Genomic DNA, 21,950 nt, shown 5'->3' on the forward strand with positions numbered 1-21,950 from the left:
CCCCAGTCCCATGCCTATTGTGTTTTCAAAGAGAAATGAATCATTAGAATAACTTATAAATATTATAACTTAAATAGTGACAAATTCTCTATTCAACAGTCTCCAAAGATCACCGAATCTGTACAAATGCCAACAGAGCAGTCATGACATTCTCTAGGCAGATCTTCATATATAGAAAACAGGAAATAGGAAAAAGATCTTCCTTATATTGAACTGGAATCTGCCCCCTTATACTCTTACTCCTGTATGCCAGTTGGAGAAGCTCATAGGAATGGGAAACTCATATGTCTCCAGAGGCGATTTTAAGGGTTGAATTATGTTTCCCTAAAGAGCAGATGTTGGAGTCTTAATGGTCAGTATCGAGTTAAAATGAGGTCGTTAAGGTAGGCCCGAATGCAATATGACTGGTGTTCCTTACAGAAAGGGGCAATCTGGACACAGAGGTAGACATGCACGCAGAGAAAATGCCAAATGGAGAAGGAAGCAGAAATTAGGATGCTGCTTCTTCAAGTCAAGGAATGCCAACGATGGCCAACAAATTAACACTAGAGGAGGCCCACAACAGATTCATCCTCGTAGACCTAGCAAAGGAGTACAGGCAAAGCATGCCAAAACAAGTGAGGGAAACTGTCAATGAAAAATGGCCTGAGAGTTGAAGAGTAGGGAATGTTGAACTGTGGGGCACTTAGGCTCAGCCTCACTGCTACTTGTAGCCACTACTTTTTCTGACTTATCACTAATCCATAGGGGAGTGTGGAGAACAGTTTCCTTTTTTCATCCCCTTTAAAAAAAAAAAAATCAGTTATCAAGATTGCTATGTGAATATCTCAATAATTTAAATTTATAACATTTTATGGGGCCATATTCAACTCTTCTTCTAGCAAATTTGGTCAAGGAGTGACAGCCTATGATCTGTCAAGTTAGTCTTCTATAAGATAACCAATATGTGAAGACAGGTATCAGGTCTTTGTGAATATTCCCCTTCTCCAGACTAACGACGTAGGACATAGGAATTAACTGGGGGTTAACCAGAAGTAAACACCACATATAGAGACTTCACAGTCATGAAGTGTGAAAAGCCGTAATTTTTAAAACTCCTGGCTTTAAGTCCATATAATGGTCACATGCAACAACTGCACATATTTTTGAAAGTCTCTACTAATCACAAGTTAACAGGGTGATTCATCACTGACCTAAATCATACAAACCCAGCTTTCCTTTTAACTAATAAAGGACCAGGCACTTCAGAAGTACGATCTAAATACTACTGTGGCAGACTTCACTGAAAATTATATGCCTACAGGAAGTATATGCAGATAAAGAAAAAAATGTTCCTTTATACATTTGTAGACCTGCTTGTATCAATTTGATATCTTTATAATTTATCCTTATAAAAGGATTACTCTACTTTCATGAAAGCAACATGTATTTTTCAGAACAGCTAATTCATAGGTTTTATTCAAAGGTTTTTGTATATCTATTCATTCATTTTTTACTCTCTCAGTATAATACAAAGCAGTATTGTTTAAAACAGTGGTTATTAGACCATTTAGCTTGTATCAGGAATCATAGAAGGTGTTTATAAAAACACTGAACCCTGAGTCCTGCTCCAGATTTTACAAAACACCATCTCCAAGGTGAGATGGGGTTTACAAAATTACTAAATCATAATCTCCAAAGATTAAATTAAATTAAAAACATATATTCCTATGACACGGCAATTTCATTTCTCCAAATTCACTCGGTGGATGTTCCCAAAAAACAGCAAAAAGATTTGACAATAGCAAATTACGTCTACCACGTTAAGTCCAGCAAAATAAACAGTTCCCTTTAATCCAAAACATATTATGCAGCAGTTAAAAAGAAAGTAATTTAACATAATAGCTCTCCAAGGGGGGGAACATATTACATGCAGAACAATCTATATAGTTGAATACCATTTACATTAAAACAGACATATAGCTCTCTTGGCACATCTCTTACGTCTACAACTTTACATGTGAAGTCTATAGGACAAGGCCTCCAGAGAGGATTTTACTTAATTCTGAGTAAGGCACATGGAGAAGGTTTAGTAATTGAGGAGCTCTTTACTCTTCCATGCAATTCCCCTTCTCCCTCCCTTTCCCTCCCACCTCTCTTCCCTATTTAGAGGTAATTTTCTTCTCATGCTCTTCCTCCATACCCCATTTTGAGTCACCTCCCTTATATCAGAGAACACATTCAGCATTTGTTTTTTAGGGATTGGCTAACTTCACTTAGCATAATCTGCTCTAATGCTATCCATTTCCCTGCAAATGCCATGATCTTGTTATTTTTTTTAGTGCTGAGTAATATTCCATTGTGTATAAATGCCACATTTTTTTTTTAATTCATTCATCCATCTAGGTTGGCTCCACAGTTTAGCTATTGTGAATTGTGCTGCTATAAACATTGATGTGGCTGTGTCCCTGTAGTATGCCGTTTTTAGGTCTTTTGAGTATAGTTATCAGGCAGTTTTTGTCACTGCAAAAATGTCATAAAGTGTACCTACCTAGGGCTTGCTAATCTGCTAACCAGGAGCACAGGTGGCTGTAGCACAGTCAATGATATACCTCCCTGGGCTCCCCTTCCTGGGAGGTAGGGTGAGGGAGAGAGAAAAGCCCATTTCTCAAATAACAAACACAGAGGAGGGTGGCACAGATGGCCCCTCCAGTGGCAGCATTCTTCAACTCGGAAGAGGAAATCTGTGGGGGAGGGGGCCCAATTACCTTAAAGAGAACATCTGGCAATTTTCCTAATATGGTTAGAGGGCTCTCACAGAAATGAGTTAAGACCACAGGAGCCAATGCAAAAAACACTTTAATCCTTTTGGCCAGTTCAGGGTTCTGTGAAAATGCTATAAAACCTGTTGGAACAAAAGGAAGATAGAAAGTTTACCTTCTGGGACTTCCTTCTCAGGAAAGACAAGAAGGATTCACGTGGCCCATGCAAGCAAGTCTGCCCTCAGGAGGCAAAAAGCCTTTGTGTGTGTAAGGGCTGAATTCCATCAAACTAGAAATACAGCATTTTTAAGTGCTTGTTTCAAATCTCAACCTGGACAGGCATGGGAAGAAATCCAGGCTAGAAGAATGGACGATCTTCCCTCTCCCTTTAAGCATATGAACTAGAAGACTATTTGTATGGTTCCATCCGCCATCTCCATTCCCCACCACCTCCCTCCATCCCCAATTCACAGCCACATTAAAGACACCAAGGGTGACTCAAAAGGAGCACAAACATCTAGAGTTCCTTAGTTTTAAGATATCTTTTAGCCCTGTCTCAGGTCACCTCTTGCCACTTGGCCCCCAAATGTCACTTTAGAAAATAGCAGGGTACTGGGGCTGGGGATGTGGCTCAAGCGGTAGTGCGCTCGCCTGAAATGGGTGCGGCCCGGGTTCGATCCTCAGCACCACATACAAAGATGTTGTGTCTGCCAAAAACTAAAAAATAAATATTAAAAAATTCTCTCTCTCTCTCTAAAAAAAAAGAAAAAAGAAAAAGAAAGAGAAAATAGCAGGGCACAGGATATAAGTAAACTAGTCATAAAAGAAGAAATAAAACAAAGAATGTGAAGCTCCATTTTTCTGAGAGTGAGATGACTGAACCATACACAGTGACATGCTAAAAGTTTTCATACCTTCCAAATAGTAATTCTCCTCCCAGGAGTGTATCCTAAGGAGACCATGTGATGTGAACACAAAGGTATTAGTCACAGTGCACACTAAAAGGGACAACTAAATAAATTATGGGATAGGACCTTAGGCCCTTATTAGGGAAACTAACCTGTTAGAATTATGGGTAATCTGTATCTTCTTTCAACTTTGTAAAATTTTTAATTTTTCTTTATAATAAATCGTATCACTTTTAGAGTCAGCATAAATAAAAGATGCATATGGCTTTTAAAACTGCTTATTTCTGAAGTATAACCTGTCACCCTTATAGGTAGTTATATTCCTTTATTTATTTATTTATCTATCTATTTACATATTTATGCAGTGCTGGGGACTGAGCACAGGGCCTTGAACATGCTAGGGAACCTCTCTATCACTGAGCTAGCCACAGCCCTTCAATTAACTTTAAAAGTTAGCATATTTTCTTGATTACTTTTTGAAGTCTCTAACCTTAGGAAACTTTCTTTTTCCTACCCTTTCACATTCTATATTGCTTAACTTGGAAAATACATAATAGGATGTGGCTTACATTAAGTTTTTCTTTTATTTTAAAAGATTAATATACTATATTTGGTGATTTATATTAAAGTCTGAATTTCCATAGAATATTACCCAAATTCCTTGCCCTATTCATGATTTCTGCTTGGCATTAAAAAAAAAAAAAAAAAGCGCATTTAAACCAACATTACTTTCATATTTATTGTTATTATTATAAATATAATTGATATATTTATTATAAATATAATTGATATATTTATTATGATATAATAAATAAACGTGACAAATATAATTTATATATTTATTATAAATATAATTACATTTATTACGTTTATATTTATTATTACATTACTTTTATATTTCATGTTTAAAAACAAACATAAATATAAAAATGCAAATGACTTATAATAAAGATATATCAATTTCTAATCTTTATTATATACATACCTATTGTGGTGCCTTGAGAATGACCCACATAATACACATTTTCTTGGCCGGTTTTATTCAGAATGAAGTTAATTGAAGCTGGTAGGTCATATTTTGCCATCTCATCAAAACTATAATCCAAAATAGAAATTCTTACATTGAAAAAGTACATAAAATAGATCAGCACCCAAGTAAACATGAAGTTTGAGAAATATCACAAACTGAATACAGCTAGGTAAACAAGCACTGAGCTCAAGAAACTGAGCATCACCAGGACCACAGAGCCCCCTTGGACTCCCCTCCATTAGTGCCTCCAAAGGTTACTATTATCCTAATAATTCACAACACTGCCAGGATTTGTTCATGGCTAAAACACTCGGGGGTCACTCCAGGGGAACTGGGCTAACTGGGCTGCGCGAAATAACCACACAAGAGACAGAAATACCTTTTTCTTTGGGGTTGCTATGACGGCTCCTCTGACCTTAAGGGTCCGCAGAAAGAGAGCGAGAGAACACACACACACACACACACACACACACACACACACACGCACACACACACGCACACAAACACACATGCTAACCCCTTCTATTGAGAAGCTATTCAAATGAGGCAAGGGGTCAGGTTTCAGGGGGCTGAGTCTATCTTCATGATGTCCACTGTCAGCAGGTTGACTGACATTTAGGTAGTCCATACCTAAGGGCACAGTAAGATAAGGGGACACACAAAAGGGTGTTTCCATGGAACATTCTATCCTAAACAGGGCAAGGGGTAATATTACAAAGGAACAGGGGAGCATAGCTCCACCCATGGGGCTGTAAGAAGGCACACTCCCTTGAACCCAAGAAGGGCGGGGCATCTAGCGGCATTTGCCGCCTGAAGCCTCAATCACCCAGTCAGGGAGTGACTCAGTCATGTACAAGGTTGGTCTCCCACACACCACAAGTTTGTTGCACCCATTGTAGACTTTTTCTAAAAATGAGATTATGTAGTATTTACTCTTCTGTACCTGGCTTCATCCACATTGGTGCCTAGAGTTTCAGTTATTTAATCTCATCCTATTATGTTAGTATACCACATTCTATTTGTTCAGTCATTCCATTCACTACTGATGACATGCATGCAAGTAGTTTTCAATTTTTCACTATTACAAATAGTATCACAATAAACATATGTATTTACACCTTTGGGTAAAAGTTCTCATTCTTATGTTTCATGTCCTTAAGGATGCTCCAGTTTTAGAAATGAGAAGCAAGTCTGAAGATATCCAGATTGCCAACTTTCTCTTAACCTGATACACCAAGATAGCCCTGAACCTGAACATGAGGTATGTGTGTGTGCATGCATGTCAGGGATAGATGGACCAACTGCTACCACAGACATAACAATGTGCCAGGCCCCGTGGAGGGTTCTTTCCTGGTATGCTCTCCTTTAAGCCCACAATAACTTTAGGAGATAGGTATTTATTATCCCAATCTTACAAATAAGGAAGCAGCCATAGAGGGATCTTGCAACATACCCAGTGTCATACAGCAACTAATTAGTAGAGCTGGAAGTAAGAGAGAGAAGAGGAGGATTTCTGAAGACAGGAAACATCTGGGGGATGTGTTTATAGAGAATAGAGAAAGGTTATGGGGAGACATTTACCCAGCAGTTCCCACACCACCAAGAATGCCAAAATAACTTCAGAATTCCTAAAATTCGATTCATTTATCTATCTATCTGTTTGTTTATTTATTTATTTAGGGGGGGGCTTATACCAGAGATTGAACCCCAGGGCACTCAACCACTGAGCCACATCCCCAGCCTTTTTTTTGTATTTTATTTGGAGACAGGGTCTCACTGAGTTGTTTAGCACCTTATTTTTGCTGAGGCCGGCTTTGAACTCAAGATCCTCCTGCCTCAGCCTCCTGAGCCATGAACTGAATGCTTAACCTAATCATTTACTTATACTTTACCTAACTGCTACTTATTAAATTCCTGGCAAGGTCTAAAACCTTTCAAGTGACATTAGTGTTCCCTCTCATTCAATTTCAGAGTGACTCATCTATCAGGCTCTTCTGCTGAGTTTCCTGTGCTTCTTCTATAAGACCCTGAAGGGAAGAGATCCACATCAAAATCAACTCAAACATACCTGAAGGCCCAGAATTCATCCTGAGACGGTGAGAGAGTTTTGTGTTTCCGAGACCAGGTGTTTCCCCTGCTGTTCCCCATCCACACGTCAAAACCAGCATCAGCAAGAATGAAGCCCAGGCTGCTGTCAGCAAGGTTTGTGATCCAATTACTGGCATCTGCCAGCAAGCCATGCTGCAGAAACACAACTGGTTTGGGACCTGAAAGACATTCATTTTTAAGAAGTAGTAGCCCCAACTTCAAAACAAATACAATACTTTGCCAAACAGGTTATTGCTGAAAGATCCCAAATCAAATAAAGAAAGAAATTAAAACACTGAAGTATTAACATACTCCTATATAACATTAATAAGGATTTAAAAAAATACATAGGGCTGACAAGGTAGCAGCAAAATGAACTATTTTTTGCAAGTCTGGTAACAAAGCACACTGACTTAATTATCAAAAAAAATTTGAATACATTTTTAAGAACATACAAAATGTTTCTACAGTTTGCTGCAGTAATTATGTTTCTCACAATGATAGCTAACAAAATAAAGCAATAGAAAAAATCACACCGGCAACAATGAGATACCACTGTACACCTACTAGAATGGCCAAGATCTGAAAACCCTGATAATACCAATTGCTGGTACAAATGTGGAGGAACAAGAACTCTCATCATTGCTGGTAGAAATGTAAAATGGTACAACCACATGGGAAATGAGTTTGGCAGTGTATTACAAAAACTAAATATAACTTACCATACAATTCTTTTTAAAAAAATATTTTTTTAGTTGGATATGGACACAATACCTTTATTTAATTTACTTAATTTTTATGTGGTGCTGAGGATTGAACTGAGTGCCTCACATGTGCTAGGCAAGCTCTCTGCCACTGAGCCACAACCCCAGGCCTTACCTTGCAATTCTGCAGTCATGGTTCTTGGGATTTTACCCAAGGGATTTGAAAACTTATTTCCACAGAAAATTCTACACGTGGATGTTTACAGTAGCTTTATTCATAGTTGCTAAAATTTGAAAGTCATCAAGATGTCCTTCAGTAAGTAGATGCAAACATGTTGTATATGGACAGTAAAGTCTTAACCAGTCCTAAAAGGAAATGAACTCTGTCATCCCAGTGCCTCCAGAGGCTGAGGCCAGGGATCCTGAATTCCCAGCCTCAGCAACTCAACAAGGTCATAAGCAATTCTCTAAATAAAATACAAAAAAAGGGCTGGGAATGTGGCCCACAAGTGCTGGGGGAGGGAAGTGAGGGATGAATAAGCAGAACAAAGAGAATTGGGGGAACAGTAAACTCTGAATAATACTATAGTAGTAGATAAATGTCATTATACATTTGTCCAACCCCTTGGAATGTACAACTCTAAGAGAGCACCTAATGTAAACTATGGACTTTGGGTAATAATGATACAACAATATAGGCTCATCAACTGTAACAAATATTCAATTGGGGGATATTCATTAAAAGGCAGGGTATGCATGTATGGGAGCAAATGGGAAGTCTCTGTATATTGCTGTTTATAATAATTTTATTCATAATTTCCAAAATTCGGAAGTAACCAAATGTCCTTGGTTACAGCATTCTACTATTTAATTTTGTGGTGAACCTAAAACTTTTCTAAAACTATAAAAAAATCCAACACAAAAATTCTTTAAGTAAAATGAATAAAAGAGTTAAGTAGGAAAAAAATCACATGCATATCAATTCACAAATGTGTGCTCATATGAATTTATTTTCTACTCATTGGTAACTGAGACAGCATAGACTTGGGAGCAAAAGAAACCTGATTTCAACCCATTTATGGTGCTGAGACCATTCAGTCACTCCTCATACAAACTTTTTTTCATCACCAACCATGTGCCAGCACTGGGGACACAGCAGAGAAGAAAAGCAGGAGGGAAAAAACACCAACCTCACAGAATTGACTGTGAATTTTAGAGTCAAACAAACCTGGGTTCAAATCTGTCCTTTCCCAGTTCTAATGTGGTACATTAGGCAAGGTATTTAAACATTCCTTGAAACTTAGGTCATCCCTGCCAACTGGAAATGTTAATATGTACCTTCTAGGGAGTAATGTGATGTAGATATTATATGAGAAGTTCTTAGCAAAGTGTCTGACACACAGTAAGAGTTCAAATACATCAGTTCATATTACTAATCTGCTTAACCAGTCTATGTTCCATAAATAATTAACAGGAATAAATGAGGTCATTGTCAAGCACAGGGACTGACACAGAGGTCAAAATGAACAAATGGGAGCTCCCTTTGCTTCTGCTCATCTTTTATAACAGTGAATCACTGGAAATAAGCTAATTGTCAAGCAGATGAATAATTAATTGCAATCCACATGGTACAATCATTAAGCCATCAACAATGACAGGGACTGTGATGGCACAGAGAAGCTTATAACATTAAAAGAAAAAAAAAGACAAGATACAAAAAAGATACAAAATTACAGACTAACTACAGCTATGCAAAAATAACATAGGTCTATGAGAAGGAGTTTAAAATATCAAGGAAAAATAGGAAGGATGATTCGTCAGGATGACAAGACTGAAAGTGATTTGGAACATTTTTACTTCTGCTCATGTCCTAATATATGTAGTGGTTCCTGGGTGTCTACTGCATATTGGATCCAGGACTCCTTGGGCAGATGCCAAAAACTGTGGACATTTAAGTCCCTTATATACAATAGCACAGGGTACACATATAACCTACACATATATCTTCCTACACACTTTAAATTAGCTCTAGATAACTTATAATTAATACAATGTAAATACTTTGTAAATAGTTGTTTCGTTGTATTGTTTAGGGAATAATGAAAAATAACTGTGTTAAGTATAGACACAATCTTTGGTTGGCTGAATCCACGGATGCAAACCCTACAAATATGGAAGGCCAACAGTATTTGGCAATTAATAAATTGTTTTTAAATGATAGTTCCTTTGATGTAAGGTGGTCTTGGCAGTCAGCTCCAGGAGGCATTGTTCACACCCATGACAACATCAACAGCATGCCCTGGATCTGTGATAGCACAGGGGTACTACTCCCCCGTGTAGTTAAAATAATAGGACTCCAAACCAACATTGCAAATGACTCCTAAGATTTACTAATCACAAAATTGCAGGCCTCTGCACTCTCAGGTCCACACATCTGACATTCTTCCTGGGTGAAGACAATAGAAAGCAAATAAAACAGTTGCTTTATTTATTTATTTCCCTTTAAACGTTCATCTTAATGCTACATTAATAAGATGAAGTTTGCTATGAAAGTTCTATGCTCAAAGCACTGTGGTGGACACGGAATCTTATGGGCAGGCTCCCTGCCTTCAGTGAGGAAGATCCAAATCCAGTGTAGGGAAGAGAGAAAGAGAGAGAGAGAGAGAGAGAGAGAGAGAGAGAGAGAGAGAGAGAGAGAGAGAGAGAAGGTATTTTGAAATTACAAACTTCTAAATAAGTGACAATAACAATCACAAAAATTCACTCATCATTAAAGTGCAGTTGGCTCTAGGAGAGCTGGGGCCAGTGATTTCATTATGGTCGCCTAAGCAGCACCAGGGTGGCTAAGAGAAGCAGCAGGGTAGTGATTCATCACAGTGCTGCTCATTTGATGAGGCCGTGACATCCAATGGAAGTGAGGAAGGATTACTTGGGCTCTGAAACTGGATGTGGTCCCACAGGAGGAAGATGACCTGGTGGATAGGGAAGTTCCTCTCCCCTCCAAGGCAATGACCTTCTCTGCCATGACATTGAGTCCTGATGGACTCCACTTCCATCTAAAACATTTGTGAAAGAACAGCCTGGCCTGGGGCTAGAACGCAGAACAAGGAGGAAGGAGGCCAAAGTTGAGGGTGTTAGCATGAATCAGCCCCTAGTTCTCACCAGCCATGAAACCCTAATAAGACTTCCTTAACTTCTCTGAAGTATGGGTATTCATGGAAAAGCTCAAGAAATAATAGTCCCTGATAATAAAAATACATAAATGAAGTAAACATCATTAGAACACAAGCACAGTGAGGAAAGATAAGATGAAGTGGAGATATAATCATAATTACAGCAAGGGTCAATCATGTGTTGTAAGTATTATCTTTATTTGCATTATCTCAGATAAGTCACTTTATATGCATTATCTCACATAAGTCACCTAACAGCTGAGTTGATATGGGTAGAATAATGGACCCCCAAAGATGGCCACATCCCTCCCCAAACATGAGAATATATTCCCTTAGCAGGCAAAAGGGATTTTGCAGATATGGTAAGGATCTTGAGATGGGGCTATCTCCATGTATTATCCAGGGAGGCCCAATGTAACCACAAGGGTCCTTATCAAAGGGAGACAGGGCTGGAAGGAAAGAGGGATTGGAAGGTGCAGACTTCTGGCTTTGAAGATGGAGCAAGGGCCTAGGAGCCAAGGAATGCAGGCAGCCTCTGGAAGCTGGAGAAGGCAATGAAAACCCATCTTCCTCTGGAGGCTCCAGAAGAAACAGCACCCTGCCAACACCCTGACCTTTAGAACTGTAGAATAAAGCAAACAAACAAAAACAAAACTGATACCAGGCACAGTGGCAGATGGCTGAAGTCCCAGCTACTCAGGAGGGGATTTCAAGTTCATGACCAGCCTGGCCAAAAAATTAGCAAGAATCTCACAACTTAGGGAGACTCTGTCTCAAACTAAAAAAAAAAATAAAAAGGGCTGGGAAAGTAGCTAAATGGTAAAGCACACCAGCATTCAATCTCCACACTGGAGGCAGGGGTGGGGTGGGGTGGGGAGGGGACTGTTGTTTTAAGCCACACTGTTAGTGGTAATTTGTTAAAGCAGTCACAGAACTCTAATGTAGTCAGCAACTAGCCCTTATCCTCATTTTTCATATGAGGACTCTGAGGCACAGTGCGGCTAAGGACACTGGCCACAGTCCCAGGGGCAGCAATAGGGGAGCCAGGATACCACAGAAAGCAGCATGGCTCCCGTGCTTGACTTTCACCACTCGCTGATAGACTCCTTGGGGAAGGTGAGGCTGGGAGGGATATGATTATTTTCAAGATTAATTTCAAGAATCCTTTTAGCCTTGCTTCCATCTACCTCAGAGTTCTTAAGTTCTAACATGCCCATGTATGGGTTTCAGAGAATCCCCAAACTCCTTTATGAAATTGCTTGCAGTATTTTATGGATATGCATTTATTCAGGGTCTACCCAGTGACTCCTAAACCTGGCTGCTCATCAAACTATCCTGGGGAGCTTGTAATCCATTCAATTCCCTGAGGTCCATCCCTAAGGTTCTCAAATAAGGCCCAGAATTCTACCTTCCAAGTTGATTTCTTGGGTGTGCCTGAGGAGCTAAGTCTTTGCCTTGCCCCAGGACCATAAGGCTCTCCCCAGCCTGACAGCCAAGGCTTATTGGTTCCCCCACCCCAGAGGGTCAGCCTAGCTCCTTGCTAATTTGAGAGAAGCCTGCATATCTCACAAGAGGGAGCCTTCTTTCTCTGCAATGGCAAGTTCTAGAAAAAAATGGCAACAAGAACTTTGGATAAGGTATACACACATTCCCACTACTTCATACTGAGTGATGCAAAATCAGTATTGTCCCTCATTTTATACTTCCCAGTATGGTCCATACCACTAAGCAATTCAGAAAAGTTTAATACCCAGCAAGATAGACCCTCTGCTCTGGACCAACCCCAAGTCCCTGGGCCACTCTGACAGGTATAGGATATGCCTAGAAGGCATGAGGCTCTTGATTAGTTCTCCAGCACCACAAAAAAAGTGGGGGAAGAACAGACTTTCATTAACCCAAAGTAAGGAGCTACTAAGTCACATAGCTAGTTAAGGTAGTAGAACCAAAATTCAAGCCAAGGGCTAGCAGTTTTAATGTACTCATATTAATTAATAAGTTTTAATATACTCATACTTAACCATGAGGCAATATAGCTTCCCCAGTTTTATTCACCATAATAAACCCACAAATTATTTGGAGCTTAGAGGTAGGGAATCCTTAATCCAAATGTGGCCTAGAGCAATGATACTATGAAGTCTCAATACTTTGTTTTATCCAGTCCTAGGAAGGCTGCAGGAGGGTTCATGCACAGATGAGGCCTTGGGTTGGACCAATTAACAAGCAAATTAGTCAGAAAAGATTTCAGCCTCCATGAGCTCATAGTCTATTAGGGAAGACAAAGATTATAGACATTATTGATTGCCTATCTAAGTTGAGTTTATTGTCTTAACTAATATGAAAGAAACACAGAGAACTCAGAATATGTAGCCCAAGGGCTTGACCTGGTTTGAGCAGCTGGGGAAATCCTCCTGACAAGTGACATTTAGCACTTGGCCAGGAAGACGAAGAGGGCTCGGGGAGGGAGGAGCATACAGTCTTCTGTTCTACCCTGACCCTCTGCTATTCCAGCTCCAACCTGGGTATATGAGACAAACAGTGCAGCTGACACCGAGGTATATTTCCCCATTAGGCAAAAGATCTGAATTCACGTCCCTATCCAATGCACATCAGAGGCCTTGGCGGGCCGGGGCATGAGCTCAACTCTAGTCACCAAGCTCAGGCACTGATTAATGAACTCACATCTGTTCAATGTCCCTGCAGGCAAGGAATTACACACCAGATAATCAAGGCCTACATGTAGTTTCTTAGAGAATTTATTTTTTAAAAATGGATTCTTTAGGAGGGAAGAGTTTCTGCAAGGAAGGAAAAAAATCCAGAAACCATCCAGCATCCTAAAATAAACAAGAAAAGCAGAACACAGGGTGATGGCCTTCCCTTCCAAAAACTTAACTCATAAGCCATGCTGTGAATTTTCATGGATGACTCAAAAAGCTCAATGGACAACCCCTGAAGAGTCTGCATAGGCCATAGTTGAGAGGCCTGTTCCTGCATGCTGCCGTAGTTATTCCAGGTCCTTAGTGTCCAGAATGCCACTTCACCCACTGGGCCATCAGATACATAACTTCTCAGAGACACATGTGCCATTCTGGTGCTTTCTTTGATTGGCTGATTTCCCAATTAGGAAATGAGTAATCCATGTCCCTGTTGCTGTTTAATGTATTTTATTTTTAATGCTCCAATTAAAAATAAACAATGCAAGGGTCTAATGGGTTAAGATATATACCTTCCTTAATATTCAGTCGTAGCTGAGTATTCAACCAGAATTTACTTGTTTTAGCTAAATAAAATACATATTATGACTATCATGGGATCAACTTGCTCAATACTGATTACATAAGGCTTCATTCTCAAATTAAGGAACTCTGAATTTGTAGTCAGACTAGAAGGCAGATTACCCTTTGACCTGAGACAAATCTCTTTTGCCTTTTGAGCCTGGCTGTCTCACTCGACAAAGCGAGGTTGCTGTCCTAGAACACAAAGGTCTAGATACGTTCAGATCTACCAGGGGAGTATGTTAAAATCAGAAGCTCACTGAATCAGAGCACCCAAGCAGAAACCTGAGATTTTTTTAGTCCTATGACTTTCTAAAAGAGGCTGAGCCGATGGAAAATAGAATCACTTCCTCATAAATGATTAATTTCTGAATTTCAGTTCCTTTAAGAATTAGCAAATAGCAAACGGTGGAAAACAACACACAAATACTCCAAGTAGCCAACCAAGGACCACCATCATGTAGGATGGAGGTGAAAGTTACAGATAATGGCCATGAAGAATATTAAGGTGTGTGTCTTCACCCATTAGATCCCTGAAGATTATCACTTAGCAAAAACACATAATTATAGTTGGGCTTTAAGTAACTTCATCCTATAAAGCCATGTAAGATAGATGAGAACAGGGTGAGGATATGCACACTACCAGAGGAGTCCATAACAGAATTGAAAGATGTTCACCATTTAGCTGAAAACTCATGTGCCACAAAGAATGGGGTTCCAAAAAGTGAATAATGTTTTAACATATCTTGTAATTACTTGTAAATAGTACAGATGTATAGCATTATTCTGTGGATATTAAAAGCATTTATTTCTTAAATCATACTAAATTTCCACATTTCCATTTTGAAATTCTTTCTTTGCTTTAATATATGGGGACTTGAAAATGGAAGTCACTTGGGCCTCTCTTGGCTTCTGAGCTTATTTAGGGGTGCCCAGTTAAATGGCAACAAGAACTTAAGGTGTGGTCAGGAAAAGCAAGAAAGTGATGAACTGATGGGATGTAGCATGGGTGGCTCAGAGAGGACCTGACAGCTGCTTGAAGATGGTCATTGAGAATGATTCTGCAGTTTCCAATCTAGGTCTCTGGAAGGGTAATGGTGCTATTAACAGGAAGTCAGAAGTGACATGCAATAGAAGAGTTCTGTTTTGGGTCTAAGAAGCTTATGTTTTTTTTGTGTGTGTGTTGTTTGTTTTGTTTTTTGTCTATTTTGCTTTTTAATGAACCAAAGAAACAACACTAGAAACAAACACTGCTCTTGAATAGACATGAAAGACAGTAAGAGCCTCTGCCCCATGTTTTGTCTTGGGCCAGCAAATCTCAAAAGTACCTATTCAGTTCTTAGGAAGATCAACATTCCTTTAGAGAACTGAGTTCTTCAACACAGATTTCCCTGAAAAGTTCCTTTTGAGTTTAGCTCACAGCAAGCATGATATCCATGTCAGTGATCCTTTGTTGGGGAGGGGGGACCTCATCAGAAAAGAGAAAGAAGATGGGGATCTAATGTTATGGCCACACTTAGCTTAGAGCACTTTTGGCCTATGTTCCCTATTCTGAAGACCAAAAGTACCCACTTCCCCATCTACCAACACCCCTACCCCCACAAAAAAAAGAGTAAAAAAATATAACCCAGAGAACCAGAGGGTGATAACAATTAAATAGGAACTGTGAGATTATCCCAGTCAATCAACTGTTGTTACAGAGGAGGACTCCCAGACACACAGAGGTAAAGCACATGAGCGGTCAGGGGCAGACCCGACTCTGGCACTAAGATCACCTGACACTTCTTCCTTCCTTTCTATCAAGACTCATGTTTGCTTTATTTGTTTTCCAGGGCACCACACCTTCACCTGCAAGTGTGATACATACACCTTGGGCAGAGAGTCCTGTGTGGATGGAAAGAAAAGCCAGGAGGTGGACACAGAAAGACAAGAGGAAATACATTCTCTCAGTGTGTCTGACTGAAGTTTCTACACTTTTTAACAATGACTTACGTTATATTTGTCAGCTAATTTTAAGAGGGGAAAAAATCCATATATATTTTCTTTATATGGGATATGAATATTAGTATAGACGATTGTTCTTTAAAAGGAAATAAAAAAGGGATGAAAACCAAGATCATATGCTCACTCTGGCATAAAACTTATGCTTTGTGTGTTCCGAGCAGAGGAAAATGAGAAGCCCCCACTGCAGTTCATCACTGGTTCTTTACCACATTTATAAAAAGAAAGCTTAATACCCTGTAGCAACAAACTCTAAAAATTTTTGAGAGTAAGAAATTGAATTTCAAAAAGAACATTACATTTATTCACAGTCACTTAAGCATTATTAAATGCCTTATTCTAGCTAGAATTTATGGGAGGAAAAAAATAGGTAAATAACATTAGATTAAGAATAAACAAAGCACATAGAGATACAAAGCTCATGTTAACACAAAAGGCTTTTAAGTTTATTTTAACAATTTGGGAAGAAAATGAGGTAAAGAATGTGCCTCCCCACATAAAACTTCTGTCAAAGAAGAGATAGTTACCCAATTATCTTAATCTAAACCCTCATTTCTAAAGAAAATTTTTATAAACAGAAAATGTTAAAGAGATTTTAGAAACATACATAAAAAATTGAGAAATGAGGAATGAGATAGGAGGGAGGTACTTCACTGTGTGTCTTTTTATTCTCTTTGATTTTTGAACTATGTGAATTCATTCTACTTAATACTCAAAATATTTCATTAAATAAGATGCTTCCTTATAAGACAAAAAAAGGAGACATTTCATTATATCCTCAAAGGACTTTGATCTGTGAACCTTTAAGCAAAATATGAAATTAGTTGAGTCATCCTTACTTCTTTAAAAATCATTTTTTATGCCTTAAATAAACATGATACATTTAATACTTTGGCCTAAAACTCACCCAGTTAAATATGAACTTGGTTACTGACACTAAAGCCAAATTCCAGCAATGTTATTACTTTTAAGAGCTCTTCTCGCTTCAGAAAACACCCATACCTTTGTCAAAATGGTTCTTCCTCCCATGAGGGATTCGGTAAAGGCACAGAATATACCCATCTTCTGTCTCAACTAGGTGTTCCTCAGCAGGGAATCCCCAGTAAGTGATGATTTCACTCTGGTAAGAGAAAGGACAAAGGGCATTCTATGGTCAGAATCTGAGGCAATCTCCCACATTAACAGGCAAAGGAGAAGACAATACATCAACAACATATCCCAGGCTTTATTTAAGAAATCAATTGTTACCCACATATGAGTCTGCTCACTCTAAAGTCAAAATTCCATCATGAGAGTAAATTCTCATGGCCACAGGTGTTGGGTTCAGCTTCAGTTTCATCATTCTAGCATGTTCTACATGCTAGTTTTAAGAGTTCTAATCCTAGCATGTTCTACATGCTTGTTTTAAGAGTTCTAATCCTAGGAAATAAAGCATAAAACAATCCAATTTTATCAATGAACTAAAAAATGACACTAGAGTGTCAAGGTGCAGTAGGGGGAAAAAGGCTGAAAAAACAAGGAATTTTTAACTAAAATTATGATCAAATTCACTTTTCCATAAGGAAAGTTGCAAAGGGCACAGTAGTTTAATGGAATACGGATGAATTAACAGATTAATGTGATAAAAAGTACTTATTATCCTCTCTGCCATAAGTACTTGGAAGAATTTAATTTTATCATTCTTATGGGAAGAAATTTGTTAAAAGAAAGGGAAGCAAAAGAAAAGTATTGGGATAAGAACTTAACTTAACCTTGAGACCCTATTGTTATAGGGCCACACTCTCTTGGTTACTATGAATTTTGCTCAGTCTCTAGGGTTATCTGATTCTCCAGTTGGATCACTGCATTTTCTATATTAAAATTGCTGTTTACTTTAGCATGTATTTTTCCAATATTTTATGCCAAAATGAGGCTTTTCCATATTTGATGGTTTCTTAAGATTAAAAACTTTGAAATGCATTAAATAATCAAAGGACTATTTTTGCTTATTTCTTCTAATAAATTTTTTTCAGATACTTTGACTTTTATATTTAAGTATGTTCCCTGAACATTCTACACAATGATCTTTTTTTCAATATATTCTAAAACTAGCACTCAGAAATTATGTTCTTGCAATAGTCATTAGGTTCATTAACTAAATATCACCTGTTGGAAACAGTCTAGCAAACAGAATCTAAGATTCAGAGAAAAATATAATGAGTTATAAAGACATTACAGTTGTGGTCTCATGTCGTTGTGTTCTCATAACTGGATTTAAGGAAATAACAGTTACCATAAGTCGCATTTTAAAAGTATGTGACTTTGAGAAACTTACTATATTCATGTATGCTTCAGGATCCACAGCTGCCACCTTCCCTCTGGGCCCCTCGGAATGCAGGATCCCAAGGATGAAACAGGCCACCAACCACAAAAACTGCATTTTCACTCTGTATTTTTAAAAAATTAATTGTTACTTGCCCAAATTTTACTACACAAAAATGCGCTGGTAGATCAAGGTTCCCAGAGAACATTCTGAACCAGGTTTAGGGTAAGTAAAAGATAAATATGAGGCAAATGACTGTAGCTGTATCTGAAAGGAGAAAGGGCGACATCTTTTTAACAACAACACAGGGCTCAGTGGTGGAGCACTTGCCTGGCATGTGTGGCGTGCTGGGTTTGATTCTCAGCACCGCAAATAAATAAAAAATAAAAATAAAGATCCACTGACAACTAAAAAATATATTTAAAAATACAAATAAACAGCAACAACAACAAAACCCTTCCAGCATGTCATCCCCAGATAACATGTGGCCTTTGGAACCCAGCACAATCACTTGCCTCCTCACCACAAAGTTAAATTGTTCCTAGAGAGAGAGAGGCAGCAGGAGGCAGAACTTAGAAGTAGACAGGATGAGAAAAAGGAGTGCCATGAAAATTCTGGAAACTATTGATTTTCCACCTTTCTCTGTCTGTTTGTGATTTAAATGTTTTTAAGTTTGGTCACCATTAGCTCTTACCTCCCATTATCTATTCACTTCTGTTCTTGTCCCCAAATTATGTTAGGATTCAAATTTGTCATTCAAGAGAGAAAAAATGAAAACAAAAGACAAGAGAGTCTTCAGAGAACAAAGGAGTGAGCCAGCTCCTCTTTTTCCTGAAACTCTGCAACCATCAACAAAGCTCATCCTAGTTTCTGACTCAAAATGACAGCATAGCAAAGACTAGAGGGTGGAAAGGTGAAGGGATTGATTCTCCTAAGGATTCCCCAATGGTTAGAGGAAATGTTGGGACTAGGCCCAGGCTTCCTACATTTTTAAAAAATAAATACAATCACTTACAAAGACCTACACGCATATGCCCATACAAAAACTTGTACATAAATGTTTACAGCAGCTTTGTGTGTTAGTAGCCCCAAACTAGAAAAACATAAATGTTCCAAATGGATAAACAAATTATGGAATATGAATACTACTTAACAATATAAAAGAATAAATACACAAAAATGTGGCCAAAATAATGCTGCATAAAAAAGACCCCACCCCCCTCAAAAAAAAGAGAAAGACAGAAAGAAAATAAATATTGTTTGATACTATACATATAAATTTTGGAAAATAAAATCTAATCTGTACTGAAAGAAAGCAGACCAATACCTGGGGAGAACAGGGGCAGGAGGGAGGGATTTTTACCAAGAGAGTACACAAGGAACATTTTGGATCCCATTTATTGATGGGATCACAGGTAAATGCCTTTGTGAAAAGTAAAATCTCTACAATTTAAATATGCCCTGCTATTGTGTGTCAATAATACCTCAAAAGACTTGTGTTTAAATCAAATATTCCACAAGTCTTAAGAAATTGGTTCTTAGGAGATTGCAAAAGTGAATTGATTCCCTTCTGCTGTTGCAATTCCTCCTAGAGTTATTTTTCTGAGCAATAGGGAACCCTGAAAATTCTAGGAAGGAATGTTACATCTTGAGTCTACATTGACACACAAGCCCACTGCTTTTAATTACAAGTGTATCTTTCTTTATGCAGTTAGGAAGGGCTGTTAATCCTAGGGCTACCTTTTATCATAAATATGACCTCCCCATTCCATTACAACTACACATTAAGGAGTAGAATGAAAAGAAGGAAAAAAAAAGTATTACCAGAATTTAAAATAAAGAAGATTTCTGGCAGCAGCTGCTGTCCACATAGCATCTTTTCTAAAGAATCTGGACCAGCAGATCAGGGGACATTCCATACGGTGACAGCTGAAGTTTATTCCAATGCAGTGTCTCCCAGTTAGTTTTCTTCCCACCACAACACTTAATTTCTCAACATTCTAAATGAGCAATTATAATCAAGGAAAAGATTGTTTGAGTTCAAAGAGAAAAAAAAATAAACAAACAAAAAACCCTCTAGATTGAACTCAGGGTGCTACTCTGGGTTCCTAGCACCTTTATCTCAGTTCCTTTTACTTTGTAATAATCAGTTAATTGCCCGCTAGCCTGCCTTCATTTCACCCCAGGAAAGAGGGCAGAGATTAAAGTTGATTTATCTTTGTATCCCCAGGACTCAAGCCAAATGTCAAGCACATATTATTGGCACAATATAGGTTTTGAATGATGGGATGTGGCGGTCCAACGGTTCACGGGCAAAAGAAAAGACCCCAATACAACTTGTCATTTACTTCTCTAGGAAGAGCAAGCAATACAATAACTGCTAAGCTGTTGCAGTGTGTCAGACCTTAAACAGCTTTGGCTGCCTCGCCAGTTAACAACCCCATGGCAGTACCCTTAAGTCCACTTTTCAGGAAACTTCGGGTCACACCAGCATAGGAAACAAAGTGCCCATTGGTCAAATTTTAACCAGGACTGATGCTCAAGTCTGCTTTTGACCACTCACTTGGCTAACAAATCGAGCGCCATAGGGCAGGCTACCTGGGGGAGATAAGGGGAGGGAAGGAGGGCTGGCCACCAGGCATTTCAGCTGTCTCTGCAGAATAGGGGACCTGGGCAAATTCTCTGACCGGAGACCCCGGCCTGTGCAGGAAATTGGAGCGAGCCCAAGGACCAGTGAGCCACTCCGGAAAGCCCCTAATTCAGATTGCTGGCGGGGGAGGTGGGGGGATGCCTCTGGTCACCCGCCGCAGAAAAGGAACCCGCAGGCATCTCCGGTTAAGATGCACCGAGAGGCGAGCAGGGAGCCCCAGGCGCGCGGGGACACAGTACCCGGGGCCGCTGAACCCCGTCTCCAGGCCCGTGGACGCAGGCAGCCGCCAACCCCCACGTGGACCCGCAATCGCACACACCCGGCTCAGCTGGGGTCGGCACTCACCCGGTGCTGTCGTCCCGGGCCGCTGTTCCTGGTCGCAGAGTCTCCTTGCAGGCGCTGGGTACGAGGCGGCCCTGGTGGGAAGGCGGGTACCCGCTCAGGCTATTAGCACAGCCAACCAGAGCAGCAGTCACCGGGAAGTGCCCCGGCGACTCCGCCCTGGCCCTGGCGGGTCGCTTCCGAGCGGCCGAGGAGCCTGGCCCCAGAGGAGCATGCGCGGTGGGAGGTTGCGCCGCAGGGGCGGCCGCGTGTGGGTCGCCAGGCCCCACCGCATCCCCAGCTCTACCCGCGGCCGTGCCAGCCAGGTCTCTCAGCCGCTGCCTCCTGCCCCGCCACGGAACTCCTACAGGGCTGGCACCCGTCACACCCGGTGTGGAGTTCGTGGACGCTACAAATGAATTATGCACTTCATATTAGCTCAGATTACCAAATAGTCTTTCTGTACATCTTATTTTTTATTATTATTAAAGATTTCTGAAAAGAGGAAGAAAATGATTTGTGCACATCTTGTTTACTAATCATTTCATTCGATGAAAGTTTTATTGAGTACCTACTAAATGCCAGGCATTGTTAAAACGTGGAGTATAGCAGCCAAAGTTCCCACCTATATCTTCATAGGAAGAAACACCATGAATAAATAACTATATGATGTATGAGGTGGTGGTAAGTGCCATGAAGAATAATAAAATAAGGTAAAGAGATAATGATAATAATAATAATATAAAAAGATGCTATATAC

The 21,950-nt window shown here is 39.5% G+C and overlaps 1 protein-coding gene across 2 annotated transcripts in view; it reads right to left on the minus strand.

The window, feature by feature from the left end:
* Lipa (lipase A, lysosomal acid type) overlaps positions 1 to 21,362 on the minus strand; it is a 32,796-nt gene extending 11,434 nt beyond the window's left edge. The window contains exons 1-7 of one of the 2 annotated variants that reach the window (XM_076835352.1): positions 21,215 to 21,299; positions 20,044 to 20,219; positions 18,232 to 18,343; positions 16,920 to 17,037; positions 6,748 to 6,946; positions 4,635 to 4,744; positions 2,748 to 2,884 (exon numbers count right to left, since the gene is read on the minus strand). In XM_076835352.1, the coding sequence (XP_076691467.1) occupies positions 2,748 to 2,884; positions 4,635 to 4,744; positions 6,748 to 6,946; positions 16,920 to 17,037; positions 18,232 to 18,336 (669 nt within the window). In that variant the 5' untranslated portion in view covers positions 18,337 to 18,343; positions 20,044 to 20,219; positions 21,215 to 21,299. Of the gene's footprint in view, positions 1 to 2,747; positions 2,885 to 4,634; positions 4,745 to 6,747; positions 6,947 to 16,919; positions 17,038 to 18,231; positions 18,344 to 20,043; positions 20,220 to 21,214 lie in introns of both variants that reach the window. The other variant, XM_076835353.1, reaches the window with a different exon arrangement.
* Between the last annotated feature and the right edge of the window lie 588 nt (positions 21,363 to 21,950).

This window comes from Callospermophilus lateralis, chromosome 15 (assembly GCF_048772815.1).
Source record: "Callospermophilus lateralis isolate mCalLat2 chromosome 15, mCalLat2.hap1, whole genome shotgun sequence".
Lineage (NCBI taxonomy): Eukaryota > Metazoa > Chordata > Mammalia > Rodentia > Sciuridae > Callospermophilus > Callospermophilus lateralis.